Source organism: Orcinus orca, chromosome 7 (genome assembly GCF_937001465.1).
Source record: "Orcinus orca chromosome 7, mOrcOrc1.1, whole genome shotgun sequence".
In the NCBI taxonomy this organism is placed as follows: Eukaryota; Metazoa; Chordata; class Mammalia; order Artiodactyla; family Delphinidae; genus Orcinus; species Orcinus orca.
In genome coordinates, this window is record NC_064565.1 from 10758887 (window position 1) to 10786854 (window position 27968).

General features: G+C 40.3%; 1 protein-coding gene across 3 annotated transcripts in view; it reads right to left on the minus strand.

Moving 5' to 3' along the window:
* UGGT1 (UDP-glucose glycoprotein glucosyltransferase 1) overlaps positions 1-27968 on the minus strand; it is a 130298-nt gene that overhangs the window by 1129 nt on the left and 101201 nt on the right. For 2 of the 3 annotated variants that reach the window (XM_033400187.2, XM_049712742.1), the window contains 12 exons: positions 24645-24803; positions 24009-24094; positions 22198-22282; positions 20974-21062; positions 20340-20444; positions 19015-19099; positions 17817-17999; positions 16545-16705; positions 15380-15494; positions 5725-5841; positions 5110-5278; positions 249-3386 (listed from right to left, as the gene is read on the minus strand). In XM_033400187.2, the coding sequence (XP_033256078.2) occupies positions 3361-3386; positions 5110-5278; positions 5725-5841; positions 15380-15494; positions 16545-16705; positions 17817-17999; positions 19015-19099; positions 20340-20444; positions 20974-21062; positions 22198-22282; positions 24009-24094; positions 24645-24803 (1380 nt within the window). In that variant the 3' untranslated portion in view covers positions 249-3360. Of the gene's footprint in view, positions 1-76; positions 3387-5109; positions 5279-5724; positions 5842-15379; positions 15495-16544; positions 16706-17816; positions 18000-19014; positions 19100-20339; positions 20445-20973; positions 21063-22197; positions 22283-24008; positions 24095-24644; positions 24804-27968 lie in introns of those variants that run through there. The other variant, XM_004276873.3, reaches the window with a different exon arrangement.

Below are 27968 nucleotides of genomic sequence, written 5' to 3' on the forward strand. Positions count from 1 at the left end.
CAACGGGAGAGGCCACAACAGTGAGAGGCCCGCATACCGCAAAAAAAAAAAAAAAAAAATCAAATGCTTAAAAAACTAATTATTAAAATTACACAATGGAATATATTTAAATAACTTTGCACACAACACACCCTGCATTCACTGTTACCAAGAGAAAGCTTCACCAAAACACTTCCACTTCCATGATATTGATACCACAGCACGAACATTTTACTCAGAAAAATGCACGAGATGTCCTCTTGAAACTCTTGAGTTGAATTATTTCTTTTAATCATCCATGACAGTTTCAGGAAAAAAAGAAAACTGCTTTCAAGTAGCCAAATTTACTCCCAAGGGAGTGTCGGGGAGGAGGAACCACCTTATGCTCGCCACTGTGAGGGCGGGGTCTGACCCGTTCCAAGTTACGAGGTCAGTAAAGTGGAATTCCCAGCCGAAGGAAACTGGGATTTTCATTTCCCTTCCAGTCTCTTCTGGAAACCGCACTGCTGTCCCTGGCCGTCAGCCCCTTCACTCAGTAATCCTGCAACCAGACAGACGTTGTTCGTTCCATCAGACCTTTCACAAGGCTCATGATATGAGGGCGTGAGGACAGCAGAGTCGATTAAGCTCCCTTCTTGGAAAGTACTACCTGATTTTCATGAAACCTTTGCTCCCCGCCGCCCCCTGAGCTGAGCTCACACAGTGCGTGGGCCTACCAGGTGCACGTGTGCTTGGCAGGCAGGCCAACAGCTCTACGTTTCAATCTGAAGTGCCATTCTGACAGCTTCGGCACTCCCTCAGGCGTGTGGAAAACTGCCACACCAGCGCTCTCAGCGGGGCAAGTATTCAGGACGCTTTTAAACAAAACACAGGCACGTCCCCGCAGCTCCGAGAGCAGGCCGCATGCACCCGTTCTGACCTCCGTCAAACACCACTGTTCGCAAGACATAAAAACCCACACTGTTGCGTGTCGTTCTGATGTGTCACATTATGTCACATTGCTCTGGCACTGATTCAGAAAGAAAAAGTTTCCACTGTGGCATGATGAAGGGGGAAAAACTCCATTACGTATGAAAAGATGGTTGAGAACAACGTACTGTGAGTAGCTTCCAGAAGCTTGCACTTCTCGGTAAAATCAGTTCATGTTTCTTGTGAAAAATCTCTCCTATCTTTCCCGTCACAATTTGCTTTCATACGGTAGAGAGAACAGACAAAGCTGACCAAGACCAAATTTTAGTGGCGGTATCATTTCCAGGGCACTAGAGGTTCGTTTTGCAAGTTGCTCATGCCACGTGAACCAAGATATTCCTGGCATGAGAAGGAGGACCCTAGGCCGTTTCAGAAGCAAGCGGGGTCTCGCATGTTTAGATTCAACTGTTAATAAGACTTAAATTTAGAGTGGTGACAAATAAGGGGCAACGAGGACACACACACACTACACAGAGAACAGATTTCACCTTCCTCATGAACGATACACGTTAAGAGCCCAGGCAGAAAGACGTGGAAAGGTGGCCTATTCCATGTCCCGAGGGAACCAGCGTTTAGAAAGCACATCCCAGTGACTTTTGTTATTTCCCGCTCAACCTCCCAGTAAATGAAGTGGGAAAACGCACAACTGCGCCCGTGGTTGTAGACAGAAGTGGCGGCGGCAGCGGCAGCCTCTCTGAAGGCTTAATTAACCCTCAGATGGACCTGAGTGAATGTTTTCCACTCTCATTGATTCTATCCCTTTAGCTGCTCTGACCAGGGGAGGAGCAGCGTGGGGGGAACTCACGCTAGAGCCTTTGTCAACAGCGACACCTCTGAGGGACCTTTGCAGTCTTGGATTGATTTATCTAAAAATCTTTCGGGCTCCCTCCTCCCCAGTTTTCTAATGGACCTACAAAAGCACGCTCAAAAGCTCCCTAGGACTAAGGGACTCCCGAGCTAACCTTGGCGTGTGAATATGGAAAAAGTTAATTCCTCGATATTTGTCCTAAGACTTTGGAAGGAGCCACAGTCCACGGAGTGCTCTGCTGCTGTGCCCTGCAGCCTGGGCAGCCAGGGGGCAGGACCTGCAGCCTTACAGCCACGCAGGCCGACAGCACCCGCAAGACTCCTCGTGGGCGCCTCCCGGCTCTGCCCACCCAGCAGGAAAGGCTGCCGCGGAAGCGCCCTTCTGGGCTGCTGAAGTGAAGACACGAAAAGCCATGACCAAAGGGCCAAACCTGCTTCAAGATGCAACTCTGTGGAGTCAGAACGGGTGCAACACTGGCAATTTCTGCAAGTCAAAGGCAGCCCACCGCACTAAACTAAAAGGAATACAGAACAGTGTATAGAAAAAAGTGAATTACACAAGCAGAATCTCTCCCGATCTCGGATCTGGGAGTCTTCCGTAGAGAAAAGCCAAAGCCAACTTCCCTGGGTCTGAGAGACGAAAATCCTGCGGAGAAGAAGAGGGTAAATGATGCGGTGACCGTCCTGAGGGAGCCCTGAGCCCTTCAGGATGGATCACTACAGGGGCTTACTATGGCTGTAACCAGTAAGGAAATAACAGGCTTCTTTTTTAAGAAAGTGGGAAGAGAAAAGCAAAGACTTTCACAACTTAAAAAACTGCTTATAAAACAATTACTTAAAACGTTCACTGGGGCTGGGTGGAGAATAAGGACAACGTCTTCATTTCCAATTAGTCACAACGGTGCCGACGGTCTATAAAAGAGGACGGCCGATCTCCGGTCCCCCTCGCCCTCACCCCAGCGTTCCAGAGCCTCCTACTCCTGACATTTTCCCTACCCTCAGCCCAACCCACCCCCATCCTAACCCCAAATTAACCTGCCCCGAGCCGAGCCTGAAGACACATGATTGTTGGTTGGGTTTCAATTTGACAGTGAACCTGATGCTGGGGAAGGGCACAGGGGAACGCTGGCGCAAACCCCGAGGTGCGCAGACCTTGGGCAAAGCTTCTGATGGCTGATGTGGGCAGCACGTGCCCTGCGGCCCAGGCTGCAGACTGAGCTCCGCTGCCCGTAGGCTGAGGTAAGGAAGGACACGGTGGCTCTGGCTGGTGGCTTCCCGAGACACTGTGGCACGTGTGGGCTCCTGGGTGTGAGCACCACAGGGCTCGTTTTCTTCCAGTTGCCTCTGCCATCTTCCCCTCTGGTTAGAAGCCTGCTCTTTATAGAGTCCCCCAGAGATCAGCCCCTTGTCTTCCTCTGAGGTATGAATCCAGTGGAGCCTTGACTCCAGAGATCCAGAGCCGCCAGCGTGCAGGAGTCAGAATGAACGGTGCGGCACACCTGCCCAGCCAGTTCATCAGCAGTTGTATAGACAGATTGGAAAAAACTAGCATTTAATATAAAAAGTGTTCTTCAAATGGTGTAATTCCCTATCCTCCTCTGGAGATCATAATTCTTCATGTTTCTGAGGTCCTACGGAAAAGGAGAACGATTGAAAAGAAAAGGAATTATTGTCAAGTTATGAAAGTACAGACTAGGGACTTCCCTGGTGGTCCAGGGGTGAAGAATCCGCCTTCCAACGCAGGGGACGCGGGTTCGCTCCCTGGTCGGGGAACTAAGATCCCACACGCCACGGGGCAACTAAGCCTGCGCGCCTGAGCCAGCGTGCCACCAACTACAGAGCCCATGTGCCCTGGAGCCTACGTGTCACAACTAAGAGCCCACAGGCTGAAATGAAAGATCCCAAGTGTTGCAACGAAGACCCGACACAGCCACAAAAAAAAAAGTACAGCCTAGGCATTTTCTGGTACGAAACCTATTATTTGTGCCCCTACCTCTGCTGTATCTCTCTTTTTAAATTTTTAGGAGCTTTGGTTTAGTGTGTTTGTGTTATATTTTGAAAGCAAAAACAAAGTAAAAAAGACATTTTTATCTTTAAGAACATGGAAACTACCTGCATACCCCTAACTCCATCTAAATATTGTTTTCACAAGTACGATATTTACTTCTAGGAAAAATGCACATATTTTTAGTCAGGAGTCTTCTTTTTTCACTTAATAACATATAAACACTTCCTATGTAGCAGTGTAGCTCATTTACTATTTTCTATTTTTGGGTGTTTAAAACTGTTTTTTAATGCCTTTGGTTTACAAGTAATAATAAAATAAATTTCTCCATGTACATAACTTTCTTCTTGCATTGAATTATTTCTTTCAAGGTAAATTCTCGAGAGAGAAAGTACTGAGGATATAAGCACTTTAATGGCTCCTGACGATCGACTGCCTGCCCTCTAACAAGGATTGTTCTAGTGCACAAAGCTTCAGCAAGGTTCACCCACAACAGGTTCATCACCATCTCCCCCAACAAATGGCATTACCAATATGTACGCTTTTTTCTATGTAGCATGTATTAATGATAGATTCCTTTAATTTGATTACTGTTTCCTCAAATTCATTTATATTTCTGTTTTCCTCTTATTTAAACAGTATGTCTACATTCTTTGCCATTTATCTACGGAAATTCTTGAGGTTTTACTCATGAACTTAATTATTTTTATGGTGAATATCCAACCTTTTAGCTGTGATTTTAATATCATGCCATAGTCTTCAGAATCACTCAAGATCCATGTTCTATAATTGCTTTTTGAGAATTCATTTTGAGCTGAATACATTAAAATCCAGAGCCCAGCTTATTAATGGGTTTACAAAAGGTCACTTTTGTATTCTAATGATTTTTTTAGATTGGCTACCATCCGAGATGTACATACCGTAGGGAAAACATTATATGAAGATTTAGTCCTCAGAATACTTTTTTCAAATCAATACGTTCTCTGTCTTGACCCTAAATGTGTTCATTCACTAGGAATCTGACAAGAGGTCCCCCAAATAATGGCAGGTTTGGCTTATGTATCACAAAACTCATGAACCTACATAACAATAATCACAATGAAAGCAGTCTTTCTTCAAAAAAAGAAAGAGAGAAAGAAAGAAGAAAAAAAGGGCAGCAATTGCATTAATAAATACTGTTTAGAACCCAACTGAATAAGGAAAGTGAACAATATACACTAGCAGATGTCAGGATGGAAGGATTAAATAACTGTTTCTTCTAGTCCTTTTATTCATTATTCTGCTTTTGCAACAAACAGCAATTAGACAGGCCAAGAAGTACTTGCCTAAAGCCAAGAGGCTGTACGTACCTTCCCGGCTCGGTTCTTGTGCCGGTGTGCCTTTATGAAGTGCTCCTGATTCCTTCTCCTCCTGAAAGCGTGTCTGTAGCTGTTTGATCTCCTGATCATAGTCCTGCCACTCTGGGACAATTCGAACAGCGGCCTCCAGCTTGGGCTCTTTGGTCATTGGATTATTACACTGTGAAAACCAAAATAACACACTTCAACTGAGCTGAAGGAACGGTATGTTACACAGAATTCAAAGGTGTTTCTGTTCTTGGGATACAGGTCCTTACTGGACAAAGAGAACAATACTGAGGAAGCAAACCATATTAGCAGAAGCAGTGTGGTAGTGAGTGGGCCGTACAAAGCTTCCGCAAAGAAGTTGTGGAGCGCTACTGGAAGGCAGGAAAAGAAACACTGGAAACATTACAAGGCACAGAGTGATCTGGAAGATCAGTGGTAACTTCACCAATTCTAAGTAGTGAAAACAACCCCATCACACACTGGAGGATTTGGCTTCCTGCTGAGGTTGCTGTAAGAAGTTCTGCAGTCCCTGAACTACACAGTTAAAGAGAAAGACTAAATTATCTAGTCATCCATCAGACAGGACTAAGATGCAGAAAAGAGCCACCGACAACTTACCAAATCAATTGTTTTTGCCCTTTTCTTAGAGGCATCGTCACACCATGTTTCACACCAAAGCCATTCTTGAGGGAGTGATTTAATTGGCACCTGGTGGATCATGTTATTGGGCAAATCCTGTTCGGAAGAGAAGATAAAACACAACAATCTAAAGTTCTAGGGTAATAAACAACAAGGTCCTACTGCAGAGCAGAGGGAACTATATTCAATATCCTGTGATAAACCATAATGGAAAAGAATATGAAAAAGAAAAAATATACATATGTATAACTGAATCACTTTGCATTACAGCAGAAATTAACACCACATTGTAAATCAACTATACTTCAATAAAATATAAAAGAAAATGTTTAGAAATAAAGTCCTAGGGGAAATTTAAATAAATGCACAGCGAATTAGCTGTTCATTACATATCACATGTCAATCACAAATTTTTAAAACAGAAAAGAGTCCGTACCAAAAACCTTAGAGAAACTAAAATATTTATTTCCGGTGTTTTTAAAAACCACAAAAACTTTAGCTTAAAACTCACAAACAGCCTGCACCTAGATTCCCTCCGTGAGGGCAATTCTAAGAAAAACAGTACTGCCTTCTAAAAGCCAATTAAGCATCGAGTGTGGCTTTTGTACTTCAAGGGTTTGCTTCAATTAAGGAAGCTCTGAATCCACCTTGTCTGCTGAGGCTTGATCCCCAGTAGATGAAGCCCACATGTTTTCTAGCCAGCTGTACTCTATGCTTTGAAGCTTTTCTCTCAGGAAAACTTGTGCGTTTGACACAATAAAACGTTCCATTGTCCAAAGACACAAACAACCAATACGATCCGATAATTTCACTTCTGGGTATATACACAAAAGAACTGAAAGCAGAGACTCAAACGGATACTTGAACTCCGATGTTCACAGAGGCATCATTCACAAGTCAAAAGATGGAAATAAGCCAAATGTCCATCAACAGATGAATATCCAAACAAAATGTACATACATACAATGAAATATTATTTGATCTTAACAGGAAGAAAAGTTAGGTACATGCTACAGCATGGAGGAATCTTGAAAACATTATGCTAAGTGAAATAAAACAAACACAAAAGGAAAAATATTGTGTGATTCCAAAAGTACCTGGAATAAGCAAATGCATACTGACAGAAAATAGAATAGAGGTTACCAGGGGCTGGGGGCAGGAGAAAAGGGGAGTTAACTGTTTAATGGGTACAGAGTTTCTGTTTGGGATGATGAAACAGTTCTGGAGATGGACAGCTGCACATTGTAAATGTACTTAATCCCACTGAACATTTAAAAATAGTTAAAATGGTAAATTTTACCACAGTAAAAGATAATCAAGGTAAAAGACAGATACTTTCGGACAACAAAAACTGAATTGTTACTAGTGAACACTAAGTAAAGGACCATCTTCAGGCAGAAGGAAAATGATCCAATATGGAAGCCCAGAAATGCAGGGGAGAATGCAGAGTAACCCAAAGGGTAACTATGTTAGTTCAAATTTAAATAGATACTGACTATATTAAACAAGAAGAATAACTTTTTCTGGGGTTTAAAATATAGACAGATCTAAAATACATGGCAACGAAGTATTTAGGTTGAGATAAGGATAAATGGAGTAATGAGTTCTAAGACAATGACACTCAAAATGTAGTCTGTGGACTGGCAGCACAGAGTTTGCTAGGAATGCAGATTCTAAGGCCCAACCATATACCTACTGAATCAGCCTGTGGGGGATGGGGCCCAGGGCTTAAGGCTTTAATAAGTTCTTCAGGTGATTTTTTTATATATGCTAAAATTTGAGAAGAACTGTTCTGATGTTTTTGCACTGTCTGGTAGATAAGTAAAATACACTAGTTAACATTAGCCTTTGCAAAGTCAGAAATGCATACTGTAATCTCTAGGCTAATCATTAAAAAATTACTTTATAGTTTATAGTTTATAGTTTATACTTTATAGTTTATAGTTACTGTATAGTTTAATAGAGGGAAAATGGAATTATGAAAAAATCCTCAATCAATCTGAAAGAAACTGACAGGAGAAAAAAGAAATACAGGACATATGGAATAAGCAGGACTATGGAGAAGCCAAACTTGTTGGTGATTACATTAACTATAAACGGACTAATGTTCAAATTAAATGACTGTCACAACCACATGAAAAAACAAACCAATATAAGCTATTTATAAGAAACAGAACTAAAACATAAGGATAAAGAATGATTGAGGGCTTAGCCACTGGAGACAGACATCAAAAACAGGAGGAACTACAAACCTGCAGCCTGCAGAAAGGAGACCCCAAACACAGTAAGATAAGCAAAATGAGAAGACAGAAAAACACACAGCAGATAAAGGAGCAAGATAAAAATGCACCAGACCTAACAAATGAAGAGGAAATAGGCAGTCTACCTGAAAGAGAATTCAGAATAATGATAGTAAGGTTGATCCGAAATCTTGGAGATAGAATGGACAATAGATTGGACAAAATGCAAGAATCAGTTAACAAGGACCTAGAAGAACTAAAGATGAAACAAGCAATGATGAACAACACAATAAATGAAATTAAAAGTACTCTAGATGGGATCAATAGCAGAATAACTGAGGCAGAAGAACGGATAAGTGACCTGGAAGATAAAATAGTGGAAATAACTACTGCAGAGCAGAATAAAGAAAAAAGAATGAAAAGAACTGAGGACAGTCTCAGAGACCTCTGGGACAACATTAAACGCACCAACATTCGAATTATAGGGGTTCCAGAAGAAGAAGAGAAAAAGAAAGGGACTGAGAAAATATTTGAAGAGATTATAGTTGAAAACTTCCCTAATATGGGAAAGGAAATAGTTGATCAAGTCCAGGAAGCACAGAGAGTCCCATACAAGATAAATACAAGGAGAAATACGCCAAGACACATATTAATCAAATTGTCAAAAGTTAAATACAAAGAAAGCATATTAAAAGCAGCAAGGGAAAAACAACAAATAACACATAAGGGAATCCCCATAAGGTTAACAGCTGATCTCTCAGCAGAAACCCTACAAGCCAGAAGGGAGTGGCAGGACATACTGAAAGTGATGAAGGAGAAAAACATGCAGCCAAGACTACTCTACCCAGCAAGGATCTCATTCAGATTTGATGGAGAAATTAAAACCTTTACAGACAAGCAAAAGCTGAGAGAGTTCAGCACCACCAAACCAGCTTTACAACAAATGCTAAAGGATCTTCTCTAGGCAAGAAACACAAGAGAAGGAAAAGACCTATAATAACGAACCCAAAACAATTTAGAAAATGGGAATAGGAACATACATATCGATAATTACCTTAAATGTAAATGGACTAAATGCTCCCACCAAAAGACACAGATTAGCTGAATGGATACAAAAACAAGACCCTTATATATGCTGTCTACAAGAGACCCACTTCAGACCTAGAGACACATACAGACTGAAAGTAAGGGGATGGAAAAAGATATTCCATGCAAATGGAAGCCAAAAGAAAGTTGGAGTAGCAATTCTCGTATCAGACAAAATAGACTTTAAAATAAGGACTATTAAAAGAGACAAAGAAGGACACTACATAATGATCAAGGGATCGATCCAAGAAGAAGATATAACAATTGTAAATATTTATGCACCCAACATAGGAGCACCTCAATACATAAGGCAAATACTAACAGCCATAAAAGGGGAAATCGACAGTAACACATTCATAGTAGGGGACTTAAACACCCCACTTTCACCCATGGACAGATCATCCAAAATGAAAATAAATAAGGAAACACAAGCTTTAAATGATACATTAAACAAGATGGACTTAATTGATATTTATAGGACACTCCATCCAAAAACAACAGAATAAACATTTTTCTCAAGTGCTCATGGAACATTCTCCAGGATAGATCATATCTTAGGTCACAAATCAAGCCTTGGTAAATTTAAGAAAATTGAAATTGTATCAAGTATCTTTTCTGACCACAACGCCATGAGACTAGATATCAATTACAGGAAAAGATCTGTAAAAAATACAAACACATGGAGGCTAAACAATACACTACTTAATAATGAAGAGATCACTGAAGAAATCAAAGAGGAAATCAAAAAATACCTAGAAACAAATGACAATGGAGACACAACGACCCAAAACCTGTGGGATGCAGCAAAAGCAGTTCTAAGGGGGAAGTTTATAGCAATACAAGCCCACCTTAAGAAGCAGGAAACATCTCGAATAAACAACCTAACCTTGCACCTCAAGCAATTAGAGAAAGAAGAACAAAAAAACCCCAAAGCTAGCAGAAGGAAAGAAATCATAAAAATCAGAGCAGAAATAAATGAAAAAGAAATGAAGGAAACAATAGCAAAGATCAATAAAACTAAAAGCTGGTTCTTTGAGAAGATAAACAAAATAGATAAACCACTAGCCAGACTCATCAAGAAAAAAAGGGAGAAGACTCAAATCAATAGAATTAGAAATGAAAAAGGAGAGGTAACAACTGACACTGCAGAAATAAAAGAGATCATGAGAGATTACTACAAGCAACTCTATGCCAATAAAATGGACAATCTGGAAGAAATGGACAAATTCTTAGAAAGGCACAACCTGCCAAGACTGAATCAGGAAGAAATAGAAAATATGAACAGACCAATCACAAGCACTGAAATTGAAACTGTGATTAAAAATCTTCCAACAAAGAAAAGCCCAGGACCAGATGGCTTCACAGGCGAATTCTATCAAACATTTAGAGAAGAGCTAACACCTATCCTTCTCAAACTCTTCCAAAATATAGCAGAGGGAGGACCACTCCCTAACTCCTTCTACGAGGCCACCATCACCTTGATACCAAAACCAGACAAGGATGTCACAAAGAAAGAAAACTACAGGCCAATATCACTGATGAACATAGATGCAAAAATCCTCAACAAAATACTAGCAAACAGAATCCAACAGCACATTAAAAGGATCATACACCATGATCAAGTGGGGTTTATTCCAGGAATGCAAGGATTCTTCAATATACGCAAATCTATCAATGTGATAAACCATATTAACAAATTGAAGGAGAAAAACCATATGATCATCTCAATAGATGCAGAGAAAGCTTTTGACAAAATTCAACACCCATTTATGATAAAAACCCTGCAGAAAGTAGGCATAGAGGGAACTTTCCTCAACATAATAAAGGCCATATATGACAAGCCCACAGCAAACATCATCCTCAATGGTGAAAAACTGAAAGCATTTCCACTAAGATCAGGAACAAGACAAGGTTGCCCACTCTCACCACTATTATTCAACATTGTTTTGGAAGTTTTAGCCACAGCAATCAGAGAAGAAAAGGAAATAAAAGGAATCCAAATTGGAAAAGAAGAAGTAAAGCTGTCACTGTTTGCAGATGACATGATCCTATACATAGAGAACCCTAAAGATGCTACCAGAAAACTACTAGAGCTAATCAATGAATTTGGTAAAGTAGCAGGATACAAAATTAATGCACAGAAATCTCTGGCATTCCTATATACTAATGATGAAAAATCTGAAAGTGAAATCAAGAAAACACTCCCATTTACCATTGCAACAAAAAGAATAAAATATCTAGGAATAAACCTACCTAAGGAGACAAAAGACCTGTATGCAGAAAATTATAAGACACTGATGAAAGAAATTAAAGATGATATAAATAGATGGAGAGATATACCATGTTCTTGGATTGGAAGAATCAACATTGTGAAAATGACTCTACTACCCAAAGCAATCTATAGATTCAATGCAATCCCTATCAAACTACCACTGGCATTTTTCACAGAACTAGAACAAAAAATTTCACAATTTGTATGGAAACACAAAAGACCCCGAATAGCCAAAGCAATCTTGAGAACGAAAGAAGGAACTGGAGGAATCAGGCTCCCTGACTTCAGACTATACTACAAAGCTACAGTCATCAAGACGGTATGGTACTGGCACAAAAACAGAAAGATAGATCAATGGAACAGGATAGAAAGCCCAGAGATAAACCCATGCACATATGGACACCTTATCTTTGATAAAGGTGGCAGTAATGTACAATGGAGAAAGGACAGCCTCTTCAATAAGTGGTGCTGGGAAAACTGGACAGGTACATGTAAAAGTATGAGATTAGATCACTCCCTAACACCATACACAAAAATAAGCTCAAAATGGATTAAAGACCTAAATGTAAGGCCAGAAACTATCAAACTCTTAGAGGAAAACATAGGCAGAACACTTTATGACATAAATCAAAGCAAGATCCTTTCTGACCCACCTCCTAGAGTAATGGAAATAAAAACAAAAATAAACAAATGGGACCTAATGAAACTTCAAAGCTTTTGCACAGCAAAGGAAACCATAAACAAGACCAAAAGACAACCCTCAGAATGGGAGAAAATATTTGCAAATGAAGCAACCGACAAAGGATTAATCTCCAAAATTTACAAGCAGCTCATGCAGCTCAGTAACAAGAAAACAAACAACCCAATCCAAAAATGGGCAGAAGACCTAAATAGACATTTCTCCAAAGAAGATATACAGACTGCCAACAAACACATGAAAGAATGCTCAACATCATTAATCATTAGAGAAATGCAAATCAAAACTACAATGAGATATCATCTCACACCAGTCAGAATGGCCATCATCAAAAAATCTAGAATAAATAAATAATAATAAATGCTGGAGAGGATGTGGAGAAAAGGGAACACTCTTGCACTGCTGGTGGGAATGTGAATTGGTTCAGCCACTATGGAGAACAGTATGGAGGTTCCTTAAAAAACTACAAATAGAACTACCATATGACCCAGCAATCCCACTACTGGGCATATACCCTGAGAAAACCATAATTCAAAAAGAGTCATGTACCAAAATGTTCATTGCAGCTCTATTTACAATAGCCCGGAGATGGAAACAACCTAAGTGCCCGTCATCAGATGAATGGATAAAGAAGATGTGGCACATATATACAATGGAATATTACTCAGCCATAAAAAGAAACAAAATTGAGCTATTTGTAATGAGGTGGATAGACCTAGAGTCTGTCATACAGAGTGAAGTAAGTCAGAAAGAAAAAGACAAATACCGTATGCTAACACATATATATGGAATTTAAGAAAAAAATGTCATGAAGAACCTAGGGGTAAAGCAGGAATAAAGACGCAGACCTCTTAGAGAACGGACTTGAGGTTATGGGGAGGGGGAAGGGTGAGCTGTGACAGGGCGAGAGAGAGTCATGGGCATATACACACTAACAAACGCAGTAAGGTAGATAGCTAGTGGGAAGCAGCCGCATGGCACAGGGATATTGGCTCGGTGCTTTGTGACAGCCTGGAGGGGTGGGATGGGGAGGGTGGGAGGGAGGGAGACACAACAGGGAAGACATATGGGAACATATGTTTATGTATGACTGATTCACTTTGTTATAAAGCAGAAACTAACACACCATTGTAAAGCAATTATACCCCAATAAAGATGTTAAAAAAAAAAAAAAAAGAATGATTGATGGGCTTCCCTGGTGGCGCAGTGGTTGAGAGTCCGCCTGCTGATGCAGGGGACATGGGTTCGTGCACCAGTCCGGGAGGATCCCACATGCCGCGAAGCGGCTGGGCCCGTGGGCCATGGCCGATGAGCCTGCACGTCTGGAGCCTGTGCTCCGCAATGGGAGAGGCCACAACAGTGAGAGGCCCGCATACCACAAAAAAAGAAAGAATGATTGAGAACAGAAGGATAAAAAAATATACCATGTAACACTAACTAAAAGGAAAACAGTGTAGCTGCACTAATACTAGATGAAGCACACTTTAAGCCCCTGCCCAAAAAGCATTAACAGAGATAATAAAAGGTTAATATGTCAGACATATATATGACTTCTAAGTTTTTAGGCACTGAATGATACAGTCTCTAAGCACATCAAGCAAAATTTGACAAAACCAAAGACAAGAAAGATTTCACAATATGGAAAGAGATTTTAGCACAATTCTCTCAGTAACTAATAGAAAAACACACAGACAAAACACACACAACAACATACCACTAAACCTCACCTAATGGACATACACAGAAAAACATTACACCTAACATCTGCAGAATATGAAACCAGTTGAAATGTTTACCAAAACTGATCATATCTGGGTCAGCTCAACAAGCAAAGCTCAACAAACTTCAAATGGCTGAGATCATACACAATACTTTCTCAGACTAGAGCAACTGGGCTAGAACAAAAAAAAACCCTGGAAAATCTCCATGTACATAGTGAAAGAAACAAGAGGGGAATTAAAATATCTATTAATGAAGGCAGTAATGGAGGAACTGAGAAACACAAAAGACATATAGAAAACAAGTAGGAAACTGGCAGATGTAAATCCTACCACACTAATAATTACATTACATGTAAAGGGATTAAACTCTCTAACTGAAAGCCACATGGGCTGCCAGCTCACATCTAACAATTTAACAGATTAACAGTAAGTATTACTCAAAATTACATAGAGCGTCAGGAATTCTTACACTGCTGATGGGACTATAAATCAGAACTACTTTGGAAAACTGTTTGGAATTATCTAGTAAAGATAAAGATGGACCAATCTGATGACCCAGCAATTCAACTTGTAGTTGTACACACAATTGAAAGACGTATACATGTGCATAAACGATGATCACAGCAGCATTATTTGTAGAAGACAAAAATGGAAAACAACCAAATGTACAATAAACAAAACATACTACCACTTCACACAACAATACGGATGAATCTCACTAACATAACATTAAGCAGAAGAAGTTAGACTCAAAAGAGTACATCTTGTATAATCCCACTGAGACAGGCAGAAAAAAACAGGTAAAGCTATAGTGTTTAAGGATACATGTGTAAGTAGTAATTCAATACAGAAAAGCAATGGAGTGATTACCACAAAAGTCAGGATGCTGGATACTTCCGTTAAAGAGGGTGGCTTCTGGGATGCTAGTAATGTTGTATTTCTAAAACCGGGTGGTAGTACATGGGCATGTGCTTTGTGGTAATTCACTGATGCATATGAATATGCAAATACTTATAAATTTTTGTTTTGTACACTCACTTTTCTTTATGGGTGCTATCTATCACAAATGCTTAAAAATGTTTAAGGCAGACTTAAGCAAAACAAAATATGTGAAACTATGTATCTAAAACGCAAACTATAATCTCACCTCTAAAAAGTGTTTAGCATTAATAAACAGTGACTCATCCAAACTTCTTAAAAAACACCATGGTTGCCGATATGGGAAAAAATGGGAAATTATGATACTATACTCTATGCTGTGAATCCTGAGCTAGTTAGTTCCTAAAGAAGAGAAATACACTGACCCTAGTAGGCAGAGAAACAAATTGATCAGATTAGCTCGGTACAAAATGAAAAGATAAGGTAATGGTTCTGAGTGGCAGTGTCCTCCTTCTATCTCCCTCCCCAAACCAAGCTCAGGCCCATGACATTTTTCACCATTATGTCCTCTCTTGAGGACAGATAAAAATGTCACACACACACACACACACATTCCTTTCCATGAAGACATAGAACACTGTCCCAACAGAGAAGTGAGAAGCAAATACTACACTTCATTTTCCGACACAACATTGTATACCCATCACTGAAACGGTTAACCAAAAAAAGGGCCACTTACTTGATCAAGATTTGAAAGGCTGTTAGGATCCTGACTCAGACCTTGGTACTGTCCCCTGAGTCTGTCACCAGCAGCTATTTTCCTAAATTTCTTCAGATCCACGACATACAATGCACTGGACAGAGAAAATCCATTTGTTATAACCATGGATTATCGCAGGGAAAGTAACCACACTGATTAATGGAACAGATCACTAGGCAAACATTCTGGCTTCTCTTTGAAAAGGTAAGCTGAGGGCTACAGTGGAGCTCAGAGTCAGTCTGTGCTACTTCAAAGATGGCTAAGGAAGTTATTACAAAATCCATATTCTGGTACCACGAGCTCACTTTGTCACTGTTCTTTAAGTAACTGCCTTCCAAAGGAAATCATCTCTGACAAAAGATTCCTAGCAAATGTCAGCAGATTTGGTAATAAAGACTGATAACCATTAGTTGAAGATATCCTGATGATGTCTTAAATGTTATAGGACAAGAAAAAACACCCAAATGTTACAGTTCTTTTGGACCAAGAACATAAAGTACAATACTGAAATCACCACACCCCAACATTTATCTCTACACATGCTGCTTCCTACATATCCCCCTACTCTCCAAATCACACTCTGCCCAGAGAAGATAATGTAGAAAAGCAACAAATGCCCAACAGATACATTCACTGTTTAACCTAGGAGTTCTAGGAATTTGTCCTACAGATATACTTGAAATATACACAATTATGTATTTAATTATTCACTACAACATTGCACGTCATAGGGAGACCATAAATAATATATACACTGGAATAATATGTTGATGTAAAAAGGAAAAAGGTCTCTCTCCACATGTGGATATAAAGTCTACTAGAGACATCAAGAGAAAAAAGCAAGGCACAAAACTATGAATAGGATAGTATATATTTTGTGTAAAAAAGAAGTCACAGTTGTTTACCTAAGAATTAAGAAAGCCTGGAAGGACACACAGTAAATTAATAGAGGATTTTATCTGTTGTGGGAACGGGAACTGGGAAGAAGGGAGACAGAATGGGGAAGATTTCTTTTCACTGTGTATTGTTTATAATTTTTATTTCTGAACCACATTAATGTATTACCTATTCACAACTTTAAACATACAAAATTACTTTTAAAGAACATCAAACAACAGCATTAGAAGCACTCCTTCTTTGGCACCTGATATGATACTTCCGCCCGGATAAGTGACTGGCCCAGTAGCCTGACTTCCAGAACCTGTAGCCGTCCATCTCCTTGCGGCTGTCACAGAAAGGAGTGTAACCATAGGGAGCACCGTCCAAACTGAAATCTCGCAGCTCTTTCAAATCTGTCCGCACAATCTGAAGAAGAGAGGATCACAGTCATCTGTTAAACAACCATGCAGACAGCAGGGTCCAGGAGATACGGCGGGGAGCTCAGGGCTCAGCGGCACAGGCAGGAGACCCAGCTCGAGCCTCGCTTCCTGCATTGATTAGGCTGACCGCCCTCACTAGCATGTCAAGACGCTTAGCCTGGTGCTTGGCACAGAGTATTTCCAAGCATTCAAAAAAAAAAAAGCAGAAATAAAACAAATTAATAATTGATACATTGCACAGCCTCTCTGTGACTCAGTTTCCTCATCTAAAATGGAGATCTCACAGGGTTGTTGGGAGGATTACATGAACTAACGGGGAATGATGGGGAATGACGCCTGGCACACAGTAAGTGCTCAGCAAGGATTAAGTGTGATTATATTAGAACTAGGAAAGCGTGCTTCGGGTTGAGCCAGTTGCGGTATAAGTGAGCCAGAGGGGGCAGAATTCCCAAGAGCTGGATGAAGCTTTGTCCAAATGACTTGCACACATTACATCACTTCCATTCAGATGAGGAACTCAGGTTTCAGCCAGCTCAGGATAAGGAGAAAGGCTGTAGGGTAGAGGTACATTTACACTTCTTGAGTTTGTATGCTCTAAAATTTCTAAAATTAGAAATCTTAATTTTCTAAAATTAAGTGTGTTCCGTTTAATTAAGTCAAATCTTGACAGCAGGATGACCTTCTGAAGAGTTCCACATTATCAAGGCCACCTACTTGCACTTCCTCTCACTTACCCTTGTCAATAACTTCTAGCTTTTGAGCAAATAATTGGAGATGATGGCAAGCACTGTGCTAAACTGATGAATTTTCCAATTGTTAGTTTGTATGTTAAATGAACTAAATTTAAGATACAAAACTGCATACACAATGCAATCACAACTGTGTAAAAGAGGCAATAGGAACAAAGATGAAAAGGAGATATGTCGAATACAAATTTTAAAAGTGATCACATCTGGGTGATACATTTCCATATACTCTAAATAATGTAAACCAAGCATGTACTTTTCCATAATTGGAAAGATAAAATCATTTAAAAAAGGAAAGGAAGTCCAATGCCTTTAATACAAACTGCTGAAGCGCAGTCGCTAAGAGCTTACCTGATCGGCATCCACAAACAGGAACTTGTCAACAACCAGCGGGAAGAGCACATCCAGGAAGAGGATCTTGTAACCCCAGATGATGCGCTGTTTCTCAGTCTGCTGATGAAGCCACCGGGGCCATTTGTACTGAACAAGCTCATACTGAAAATTGTACTTGTTTGCCATGTAAGGTATAAACTCCTATTTTGAGATACAGGGAACAATCATTTACTTTGATTAAGAAAAACAAGTAAGTCAACCAAGCACGATTATGGCACAAGTAAAACACATTTACCATATCAGTGGTCTAACGAAGAAACGTGACCCTGACTCACTCGTGACTACATAAAAGAATACATATAAACTTTTGTCAAATCCCCATTTTTTATGGCTTCTAATCACCACATGAGATGACAGAAATCTTTAAGTGAAGGCTTTTAGATAATTAATTTGTGTATGTGTGTCTCTGTGTCTGCGTGTTTAAGGGAAATGGACTTTATCTGTCGAAACTTGACTTCAGTAGAACATTTTTTTGAGCTTGATTTTAAGTCTTTCTCACCACTAGGTCTAGCCCGGGGAATGACACAGCAAACCCAAGTACTCTGAACAAGGTTGCTGCCGTTAAGTCTTTCAGATTCTACATGTAAGTACTTTCAGGGGACCAGAAGTGCATCACTTCTCTCGGAGAGATATTACTGAGTACATTAAAAGCTGCTTGAAGAAGAACAACAACAAAGATGCAAATAAATCAATTTAGATGACAAATGCTAACTGATATAAAGCAGAAAACTTTCCAAGCGTGTTTTTGTTTTGCACAGATGATCCTTTACTTCCACAGATCACTGGGTAGTTGTTCATGACAGAACTAACCATCCTTCTCACTGGAAACCTGTACTGTGCTTTCTAATTAAACAAGGACATGCACGTTCAGAGGAGGAATGTTATTCCATGAAAACAAAAGATACAGACTCTCCTCCTATGTTATCCAAGCTTCAAATAAGTCATAATTTTGTGTTCAGTTTTATAACAACTATTCCCCCCAAACAGACCAGTCTGGAAGAATAATCAACATTGAATTATGCGGGTGAATCAGGGTAACCAAATACAAGGAAAAATTTTAAATCATACACATAATGTAGAAGTAGCAAAAAGTATATCACACTGTACGTATGTCCTTACTAGGAATGTTTTCCTTTTCGAAGCCTGAGAAACAAACCTTAAACGTGGGGGACAAGTAATTCTTCAAGAACCAGAATTTCACAGGAGTCTTGGTATTCTTCAGTACTGATAGCATCATTATGCTGTCAAACAAAAGCAAAAAATATAACAATTGTCCAAATCTTTTCAATCTCAACAAAACCAAGGAGAGTCCATCAAGAGACCACTCAGTGTTCTTTGTGGCAGAGCTAACTGGTGGCTCAATTAGGCAAAGAGAGACCCTGAGTAGGGGACAATGGAAAACTGCCCTTATTCATCTTTACAGTGTTATCACTGGATGGGAAAGAAGGAATACTTATTACCTATAGTAATATACCGAACTGATAGAGACACATGTTTTAATTACGTTACAGCTTTAAATAAACTGCTTCATGAACTGACACGTTAGTTAGGGTACAAATGAATCCTGGAGGCTGTGCTTAGCTGACGACATCACCCTAAAAAGAAGCTGGAAAAGCCCGGTGGCTCTGCGTCACGGCACTGCCCCCCACGGCCTGGACAGGGCCTGCCAGGGAGGAGAGCGGGGCGAGGTAAGGGGACGGCAAGTGGTTACAGCTTCAGGATTCCCTACTTTGGAAACAAACAAAAGCAAATTTTGAGTCAAGGAATTTAATTAAATTCAGTTGTTACTGACATCTGACATTACTATTCTAGGTTAGATATCATTTCTTGGGAATATGAGGGCTAAACATGAGTAAAATGACATCTTGACTAGATTTGTAGTGGAAAATTACAAGGAAAAAGAACCCTGGCATTAGGAAAGTTACTCTCAGGCAAAGGCCTTCCTGACCACTGACAACAAGACGCCCTGAGGGCCTTTCCCCTGGCGACCGCTGTGTCAACCAGCCCACGCCTGTGCCTCTCCTCCACTCTGGCTGTGTGACCGCAGGCGAATCCTTCCACCCTCTGAATCTCAGCCTGTCTATAAAACGGAATTAAGATCCCTCCTGGCTCCAACATCCTATGAATCTTCAGAAGGCAGGTCCATGGCCCTATTCCACCTCTATTCTCTATGTTAACCTCCTAATTTCCGGTTTAAGCGATGCTTGGTGGACAATTAAACACCACTCCTTATGATGTGTGCACAGTGATACTGAAATATGTTTAGAGCCTTGTAATAGGTACACAGATGCATTTAGCTCCCTTCATGAGGCTGGCTGGATCAAAACAAATACAATTATATATGGTAATCTAGTCACAACCCTTAGAGTGTGTCAAATACACAGAAGTATAACAGGCAGAATCCCATAAAACACGTACTCCCTAAATAAGAATCCTGTAACAAATTCATGCACACATTCTGAAATAACCAACATGACTAACCGGAGAAATCTTTCATAGAGATGACCAGATGCGACAGAGAAAATATTAATCATGTCATCTTTCTCTTGTTTCACTTCCTCAGTCTTCTGTCCTCCTGTAAAGCCCCTATAACAAGAAAGGTAAAAACAAGAACACTTCAAACACTGATACAGACACACTGCCCTTTAAGGGGAGAGGGAAGGAGACGGTGCTTCCCCATCCCTGTTCCTTCCCGAGAGCGCAAGGCCGGCAAAAGCAGCCCACAGGACGAGAGGTGGGGATGGCTGCCCAACGAGAGGGAGGCTGCCCACAGGGCCTCGTGTAGCTTCAGAAGACTGGACACAGGCTAGTCCACAGAATGCAAGACATACAATGGAAGGTTAACTGAGCAATTACCACTCAGCTCTCCAAATAGCGGACAAAATCCAACAGCAGTCAAGAACTAGGGCACAGAAGTAACCCCACCATGAGGGGACGATAACCTCTTTCAGTTAATCAGTGGGAAACACTCATCTACTCTAAGTACAAGTGCAAGATTGCACAGAGCAGAATCTGAAAAGCCCAAACAGGATTATTATACTCAAGAGAAGGGAGGGATGGTGCTTATATATCAGTTTTTCCTTAAAAACATTATTTCTTTATGATGCCAGTTTACCATTTGAAGGAGTCCCAAAATCCAGATTCATTCTCATTAGTTCCGTCGCTCAGCAAGTCTTCATTCACCATATCTGCCTTCTTCTGAACCTGCAATCAGTCACACGTGATGGATCTGATTCCCCCTACTGGGTCTAATAGGCATTAGATGATCTTCACCGGACGCACACTGTGAACACTGTCAGCACTAGGGAGGGAATGATCCCGCCAGCAGGTACAATCCGCCCCGAGTCCAGACGTATTCAACAAACTGTGCTCATCATATCACATGAAAATCTTGAGTGAGGAGATAGCAACCTCTTTTAATTAGACAATAACTGTTTTTGGTTTGAAAAACGGGCAGAGAACCTTATGGTCTGAGTAAAATCAGAAGCACAATTCAGCAAGCTAACCGCTAGTTCTAGGGAAAGAGGGCAGCACACACGAGCTCTAACTGTCAGGAAGGAGTCACCTCTTGTGACAGCCTTGTACCAGGGCTGACTAGTACAAACAGGGGTCGAATCTTCTCGACAGCACAGGGATCATTTTTCTGCTCAACCGTGTGCCGTCTGCTTTCAGTTTTACTGTGTATAATGATTATTTATCCCATAATACCTTTTACTTGAATTTAAGGCACTAGGAACTTCAAAATTCTGAGAACAGAAAGCAGAAGTGAAAAGAAATTAAATAATGCTACCATTTATTGCTGGTGTTGAAATTCTCATTGGCATTCTTTCCAGTCTTCTGAGAATAAAATCATGAATAATAATATGAACTGTGGCTGTACAAGCAAAGCAGTATCTATGAAAACATCTGATGTAAAACGAGACTTGTACTGCTCACTGAGATAACCCAAAAGGCGCAATCTCTCAGGTGAAGAAAGCCACAAACTCATATTTAAAAAAGACATTTTGCATTTCAAGTGCATTCCTATAAACGCTACAGTAAAATTCCAAAGGTGAATTAAAGTCTTGGGCTGGTTTCTTTCTTTTTCCTTCAGCTTTACTGAGATGTAATGAACAAGTAACACTTGTAAATTTAAGGTATACAACGTGATGACTTGGTATAGGTATATATTGTGAATATATAATAACAGCACAATTTCTGGAGTTAACACATTCCATCACCTCACATAGTTTGGGGCTGGTTTCAAGATACGTATTTTTACATAACAGCTACTAAATACCAAGTTACTGCTATTTTCACTAACTTTAATAGAGTGGCTGCCTTAATATACCAAACTCACCTTCACTTTAATGATTTTGCTTTTGAAGGTGCTGAGGACAACAACAACTTCAGCGGCATCAGGTGGAGAATCTGTACCGTCGTGACTTAGAAAAGGAAGGAAGGAAGGAAGATGGATGTCACAAACCACAGGCCTCAAAATGCAGTAAATGGTCTGATATCAACCCCCCATATCTGTCCATCGTCTTTATGTGATTTCTGAACAAATTATTTTCCAATCTGCAGGAAACCCCTTCAAGCTACGCAGAAGCACTTGTCAAATTCTCTATCCTTACACGTTGAGTGTGCCAATCGGTCACAGCCCAAACGTCCTTCTTGAGTCCCTCTTCGAATGACCTTCCATAGAGTGAGAGGCTCCCGGTGCTGGCAAGCACATCGTGAGCACGGAACCACTGTCTGTGTTCACGAGGTCTGAGCCAAGCACGGCGCCCTTCGATAAAGGAGCGCCTGGGGGCCTGGGCCCCTGCACCGTCACCGGAAACGCATCACTACTGCTCTGTAATGGGCAAGTAGCAAGACATGGCTCTACTTCAGAGTTTTGTAAACGCTTCTACTCTGTCCTTCCTGGAGGCACACAGCCAAGCCTAGGCCCTGCACTCAATCTGGCGCCCATCCTCTGGAGGAAGAACTCTAACGAGCTCTGTCTGCAAGCAGACAGGGCAGAGGAGGAAAAACTGAAAACAGTATTTCCCTACTAATCAACTGTAATGCCTAAAATTACCAGTCACCAAATTTTAATGTGATAACTACAGAAAGCCACGATAGAACATGAATTCACTGTCATCCAGCAGAGAGCAAAGTTCTCAGGCAAATGTGAGATCCTGACAGGGAGCATGAAACATTCCAGAGCCTGGGAAGCAAAGGGGGAAGAGAGCCCGCGACTGTGAGGTGCTGGCCACCGTAGGAGGCCTGGCCAGGAAAAGGGCACACAGCAGGGACGGAGTTTAGAAAGACAACACATAAGCTTTTGGGGAAAACATTAATAGGCGAAAACCCTACTATGTACAATGAAGATTTTACTATAATACAAAAATCTTCTACTTTCTTGGTAAGAAATATGCAGAAATCCACAAAGCTTTCATGTGGGTCAGTAAAGACTATGAAGCTACAATGAAGACACAACAGGATGATGTTCTCAAATAAACTCTAATGGAAATCATTCCCGAAATGAATTGGCATGAAGTCTTCTCACATAGCCTAATACTAATTTAAATTGTGTTAAGCAGAATTTAGATCACACCTTTTTAAAAGGCAGTATAATTTTTTTAAACTAAGAGTCACTTGTAGCAAATCTTAAAGCAAAAAGCAGGCTACCGACAATGCTCTGGGAGTACCTTCTGTACCACCTCAGGCCTGGAAAGACAAGTGCTCGCACCAAGGTTCCATGGCCAAAGCTTACATGTCTTGTCAATCTGCAACTCACTCAGGGTAGAGAAATATACTATCCAGGGTTGAAAAGTCTGACTGTTCTTCATTTCTTTTCTCCTTTCTTGAAATGACTCACTTTCTCATCTGCCTATGGTTTTCATCACAGTGACAGAATGATTTCATCCTGGGATACTGTTAGCACGAAAGAATGACCAAAGAGTCAAACTTGACTATATATATTGTTAGTATTTACACTGCTTGTTATCCAGTTACACCCTGACAAGTCTCCCACATTTAATTTCCTAGAAAAGCACCGTTTCATCACACATACAACTGCAAATTAAATTCCTATTGCCTGGGTAACTGCCAGTGTAGTATTCAATTCAAGCTGATTCTCATTGCAGAATGTTCTAAAAAAAATGTACCTGCATCATTTAATCCTACCTGTAGATTCTATAAATGTCTTCAGAACGTCCCTTCCTTAGTCTGAGAATCCAAGCTCCTGGGTTGGCTTTTAACTGAAAATAGCCCTAGGACAAGAAGATAAGACAAATTTTAGTGCTCTTAAAAACATCAAAATGCCGTTTCTGAGGGACAGTTATTTCTTTTTCTGAAATATCAGTCACCTTTATTTTAAATAAGATGGTTAACAAACGAATGCAACTCTTAAAACCTACATATTAGAAACACTAGCAAAATACTGGCCCGTCAAGCCAAGAAGCCTGCCCTTTAGCTGTACTTCAGGGAAGAAGCAACGCATGATGTGTGAATAAGCTTCAAATCTCAAAAGGAAAAAAGAGAAAGAAGGGAAAAACGCTGTTGGCTCATAAGCAATACTTTTTCAGGAGCCAATCTGGTTAGAGTAGAATATTCTAGCATGTTTTCTTTTAAGTTGTCTTAAAAGAAAAAGTTTTTTTTAAGTTGTCTTAAAAAGAAAAAGAAAGTTGTCTTAAAAAGAAAAATTCAGTCCATCATGAATTTTAATCTCCCTCATGTTCAGAATGCTAATTGCTCTATCATAAATCGCAGTGCCCAAATTAACATGACTGAGTATCACCACTGTATGTACTGATCGTTTACCAGATTAGCCATAACAATAGTGTCCACGATGACTGGCTGGGCTGAAGTTCCTAAGGTAAACTGCAGTCCCCGTGGGGGCTGGCCGGTGGTGATGTCATAGCAGTGACCTTCCAGTAACAGGTACTCCAGCTCATACTCAGCAGCCACTACGCTGTCCACCTGCAATATCACAATTAAATCACTCGAAGACCACTCAGCAATAAAAAGAAACAAAGTACTGATACATGCAACAACATGGATGAATCTGAAATGCATTATGCAAAGTGAATGAAACCAGACATAAAGGGCAACATACCATATGATCACATTTATAAAAAATTCAATAAGAGGCAAAACTATAGGGATAAAAAGCAGATCAGCCATTGCCTGGGGCCAGGGGGAGGAGGAGGGGTTACCTGCAAAGGGGCATGACAGAACCTTTTGGAGTGATGGACATGCTCTGTATCTTGATTGTGCTGGTAGTTAACAAGAGTACACAATTTTAGAAACTACGGTGGGTTGGAAGGAGAGTCAGGAAAAAGGACACAGAAAAAAACAATAAGGAGATTATTCCAAAAGTACAGAGAGGATAAGATGCTAATCTACAAGAGGAGTACTGGGAAAAAAGCATGTAAGGTAAAACTGCCAAATGAACGAACAGATCTAAAAGCAAATAATGGAGAAGATAGATAAAACAATCCTACAAGGATCAGCTCATATGAGAAAAGAGAGAAACAATGAGAAAGATCAGAAAAACATCAGAGAGCAATGCAAATTCATCTTGGCCTTTGGAATATAGCTGAAAATATTGCTATTCTAAATGCAAACGTCCAAGATGAATTTAATGGCTCCGTAATGGCATAAAACCATTCACGTGCTGCACCGACTGCCTAAATTATTGCTAATTTCTTGCAGAAAATAGGACACAACTACGAAGTCTTAGGGCAGCTTGGCTTTAGCTAATTGAAGAGTTTCTACCCCAGGCTAGCTCAGGCTTGGTTTTATGACCCTACCTAACCCTAACAGTGAGCTACTTGGAGCTTAACGTGTTACTGCAATGCTCCACATGCTCACGAGTCTCAGGCTCTGTATTTTCAATGGAGTGCAGAGAAACTGGAGGAAGCCTAAGAAAGAGGAGCAAAAACTCTGGGAGATACGGAAGAAACCTACTTTGTTTTTGTTTTGGGTTTTTTTTAAAAAAAATATTTATTTATTTGGCTGCACCTGGTCTTAGTTGCAGCATGCAAGATCTTCGTTGCGGCGTGTGGTAACTTCAGTTGCAGCAGGCGGGATCTTTTTTTTTTTTAGTTGCGGCATGCAGGATCTAGTTCCCTGACCAAGGATCGAACCCGGGCCCCCTGCATTGGGAGCACAGAGTCTTAACCACTGGACCACCAGGGAAGGCCCCGGAAGAAACCTGCTTTGCATCTGATCTATACTTCTGTGCACTGTTCTTTAGTGCTTTGTGTGGCCTGTTCAACAAGAGTTGGTTCCTCCAGGGCTCCCTATTTGTTAAAAATATGGTGTGTACGTATGTACACATACACACGCATGTGCACACACACTCTCTTTCTCTCTCTCTCCCTGCCACCAACTTAGTACCTAAGGGTTTCTACTTAAAGAAACTAGAATTATTCAACCTCATGATAAGAGGGCTGCTAATTCCTTTGGTAACTATCTTCAAGTTTCCAGTCTCCCAATTCCCAAGAAGACAGAACCAGAAAACAGGCTTCGATTGTAATAAGAGATATTTAAGGCAGACACAGAGACAAATGTTGTTAAAAAGGAAGGAGGCTCTGAGGCACCGTAAGCTCCCTGGAAGTAAAGACCATGTCTTTTAATTCCTTTGTTAATATACTCTAAGCTAGGTGTAGAGTGAGGGCTGGGAAGAGACATCAGTGAAATGAAATTGCACTATCTTTGAAAATGGATTAGGGAAAAAGGACCACTTACCTTAGAGACTTCAAATACAGTTATATGGAAATAAATGAAACAGAGAACAGAAAAACAATAAAGAAAAACCAATGAAACCAATGGCTGGTTCTTCACAAATATCAACAAATGGACAAACTTTTAGCTTGACTGACTAGGAAAAAAAAGAGAGAAGAGCCAACTCAGCAAGGATAAAGGAAACATCACTATTCAATAAAAAAGACTATAAGAAAATGCTATGAATAACTACATGCCAAAAAATTAGATAACCTAGATAGAATGGATAAATTCCTAAGAGACACAAACTTTGAAAACTGACTCAAGACAAAATAGAAAATCTAAACAGACCTACAACAAGAGATTGAATCAGTAATTAAAAAATTTTGCAGGGCTTCCCTGGTGGCGCAGTGGTTGAGGGTCCGCCTGCCGATGCAGGGGACACGGGTTCGTGCCCCGGTCTGGGAAGATCCCACATGCTGCGAAGCGTCTGGGCCTGTGAGCCACGGCCGCTGAGCCTGTGCGTCCAGAGCCTGTGCTCCGCGGCGAGAGAGGCCACAACAGTGAGAGGCCCGCATACCACAAAAAATAATAATAATAAAAATAAATAAAATAAATTAATTAATTAAAAAAAAATTTTTCCAATCAGGCAAGAAAAGTATATAAAAGGCATCCAGATTGTAAAGAAAAAGTAAAACTCTATTTGCAGATGACATGATCTTATACAGGCTTGTATACTAAGAACTACAAAATATTGTTCAAAGAAATTAAAGACCTATATAAATGGAAAGACATCCCATTTTCATGGTGCAGAACACTTAATATTGTTAAGATGGCAATCTCTCCAAATTCATCTAGGGATTTAATGCAATCCCTATTGAAATCCCAGCAGCCTCTTCTGCAGATATTAACAAGCTGATTCCAAAATGCAAAGAACCCAGAATAGCCAAAACTATCTTGAAAAAGAGGAACACAACTGGAAAACTCACACTTCCTAATTTCAAAACTTACTACAAAGCTACAGTAAATAAGACAGTGTGGTACTGGCCTAAGGACAGACACAGAGACCAATGGAGTAAAATTCAGAGCCCAGAATTAAACATTCACATTTAGGGTTAACTGATTTCTGAAAAAGATGTAAAGACCATTCAATGGGGGAAAGAATAGGTTTTTAAAACAAATGGTGCTGGGGCAACTGGATATCTACATGCAAAGAATAAAGCTGGAACTCTGCCTCACACCATATACAAAGACTAACTCAAAATGAATCTAAGAAGTAAAATGTAAGAGTTTTAAACTCTGAAAGACCTAGAAGAAAACACTGGAGTAAACCCTTGTGACCTGGGATTAAGCAACAGTTTCTTAGATATAACTCTGAAAGCACAAGCAACAAAAAATAGGTAAATTAGACTTCAT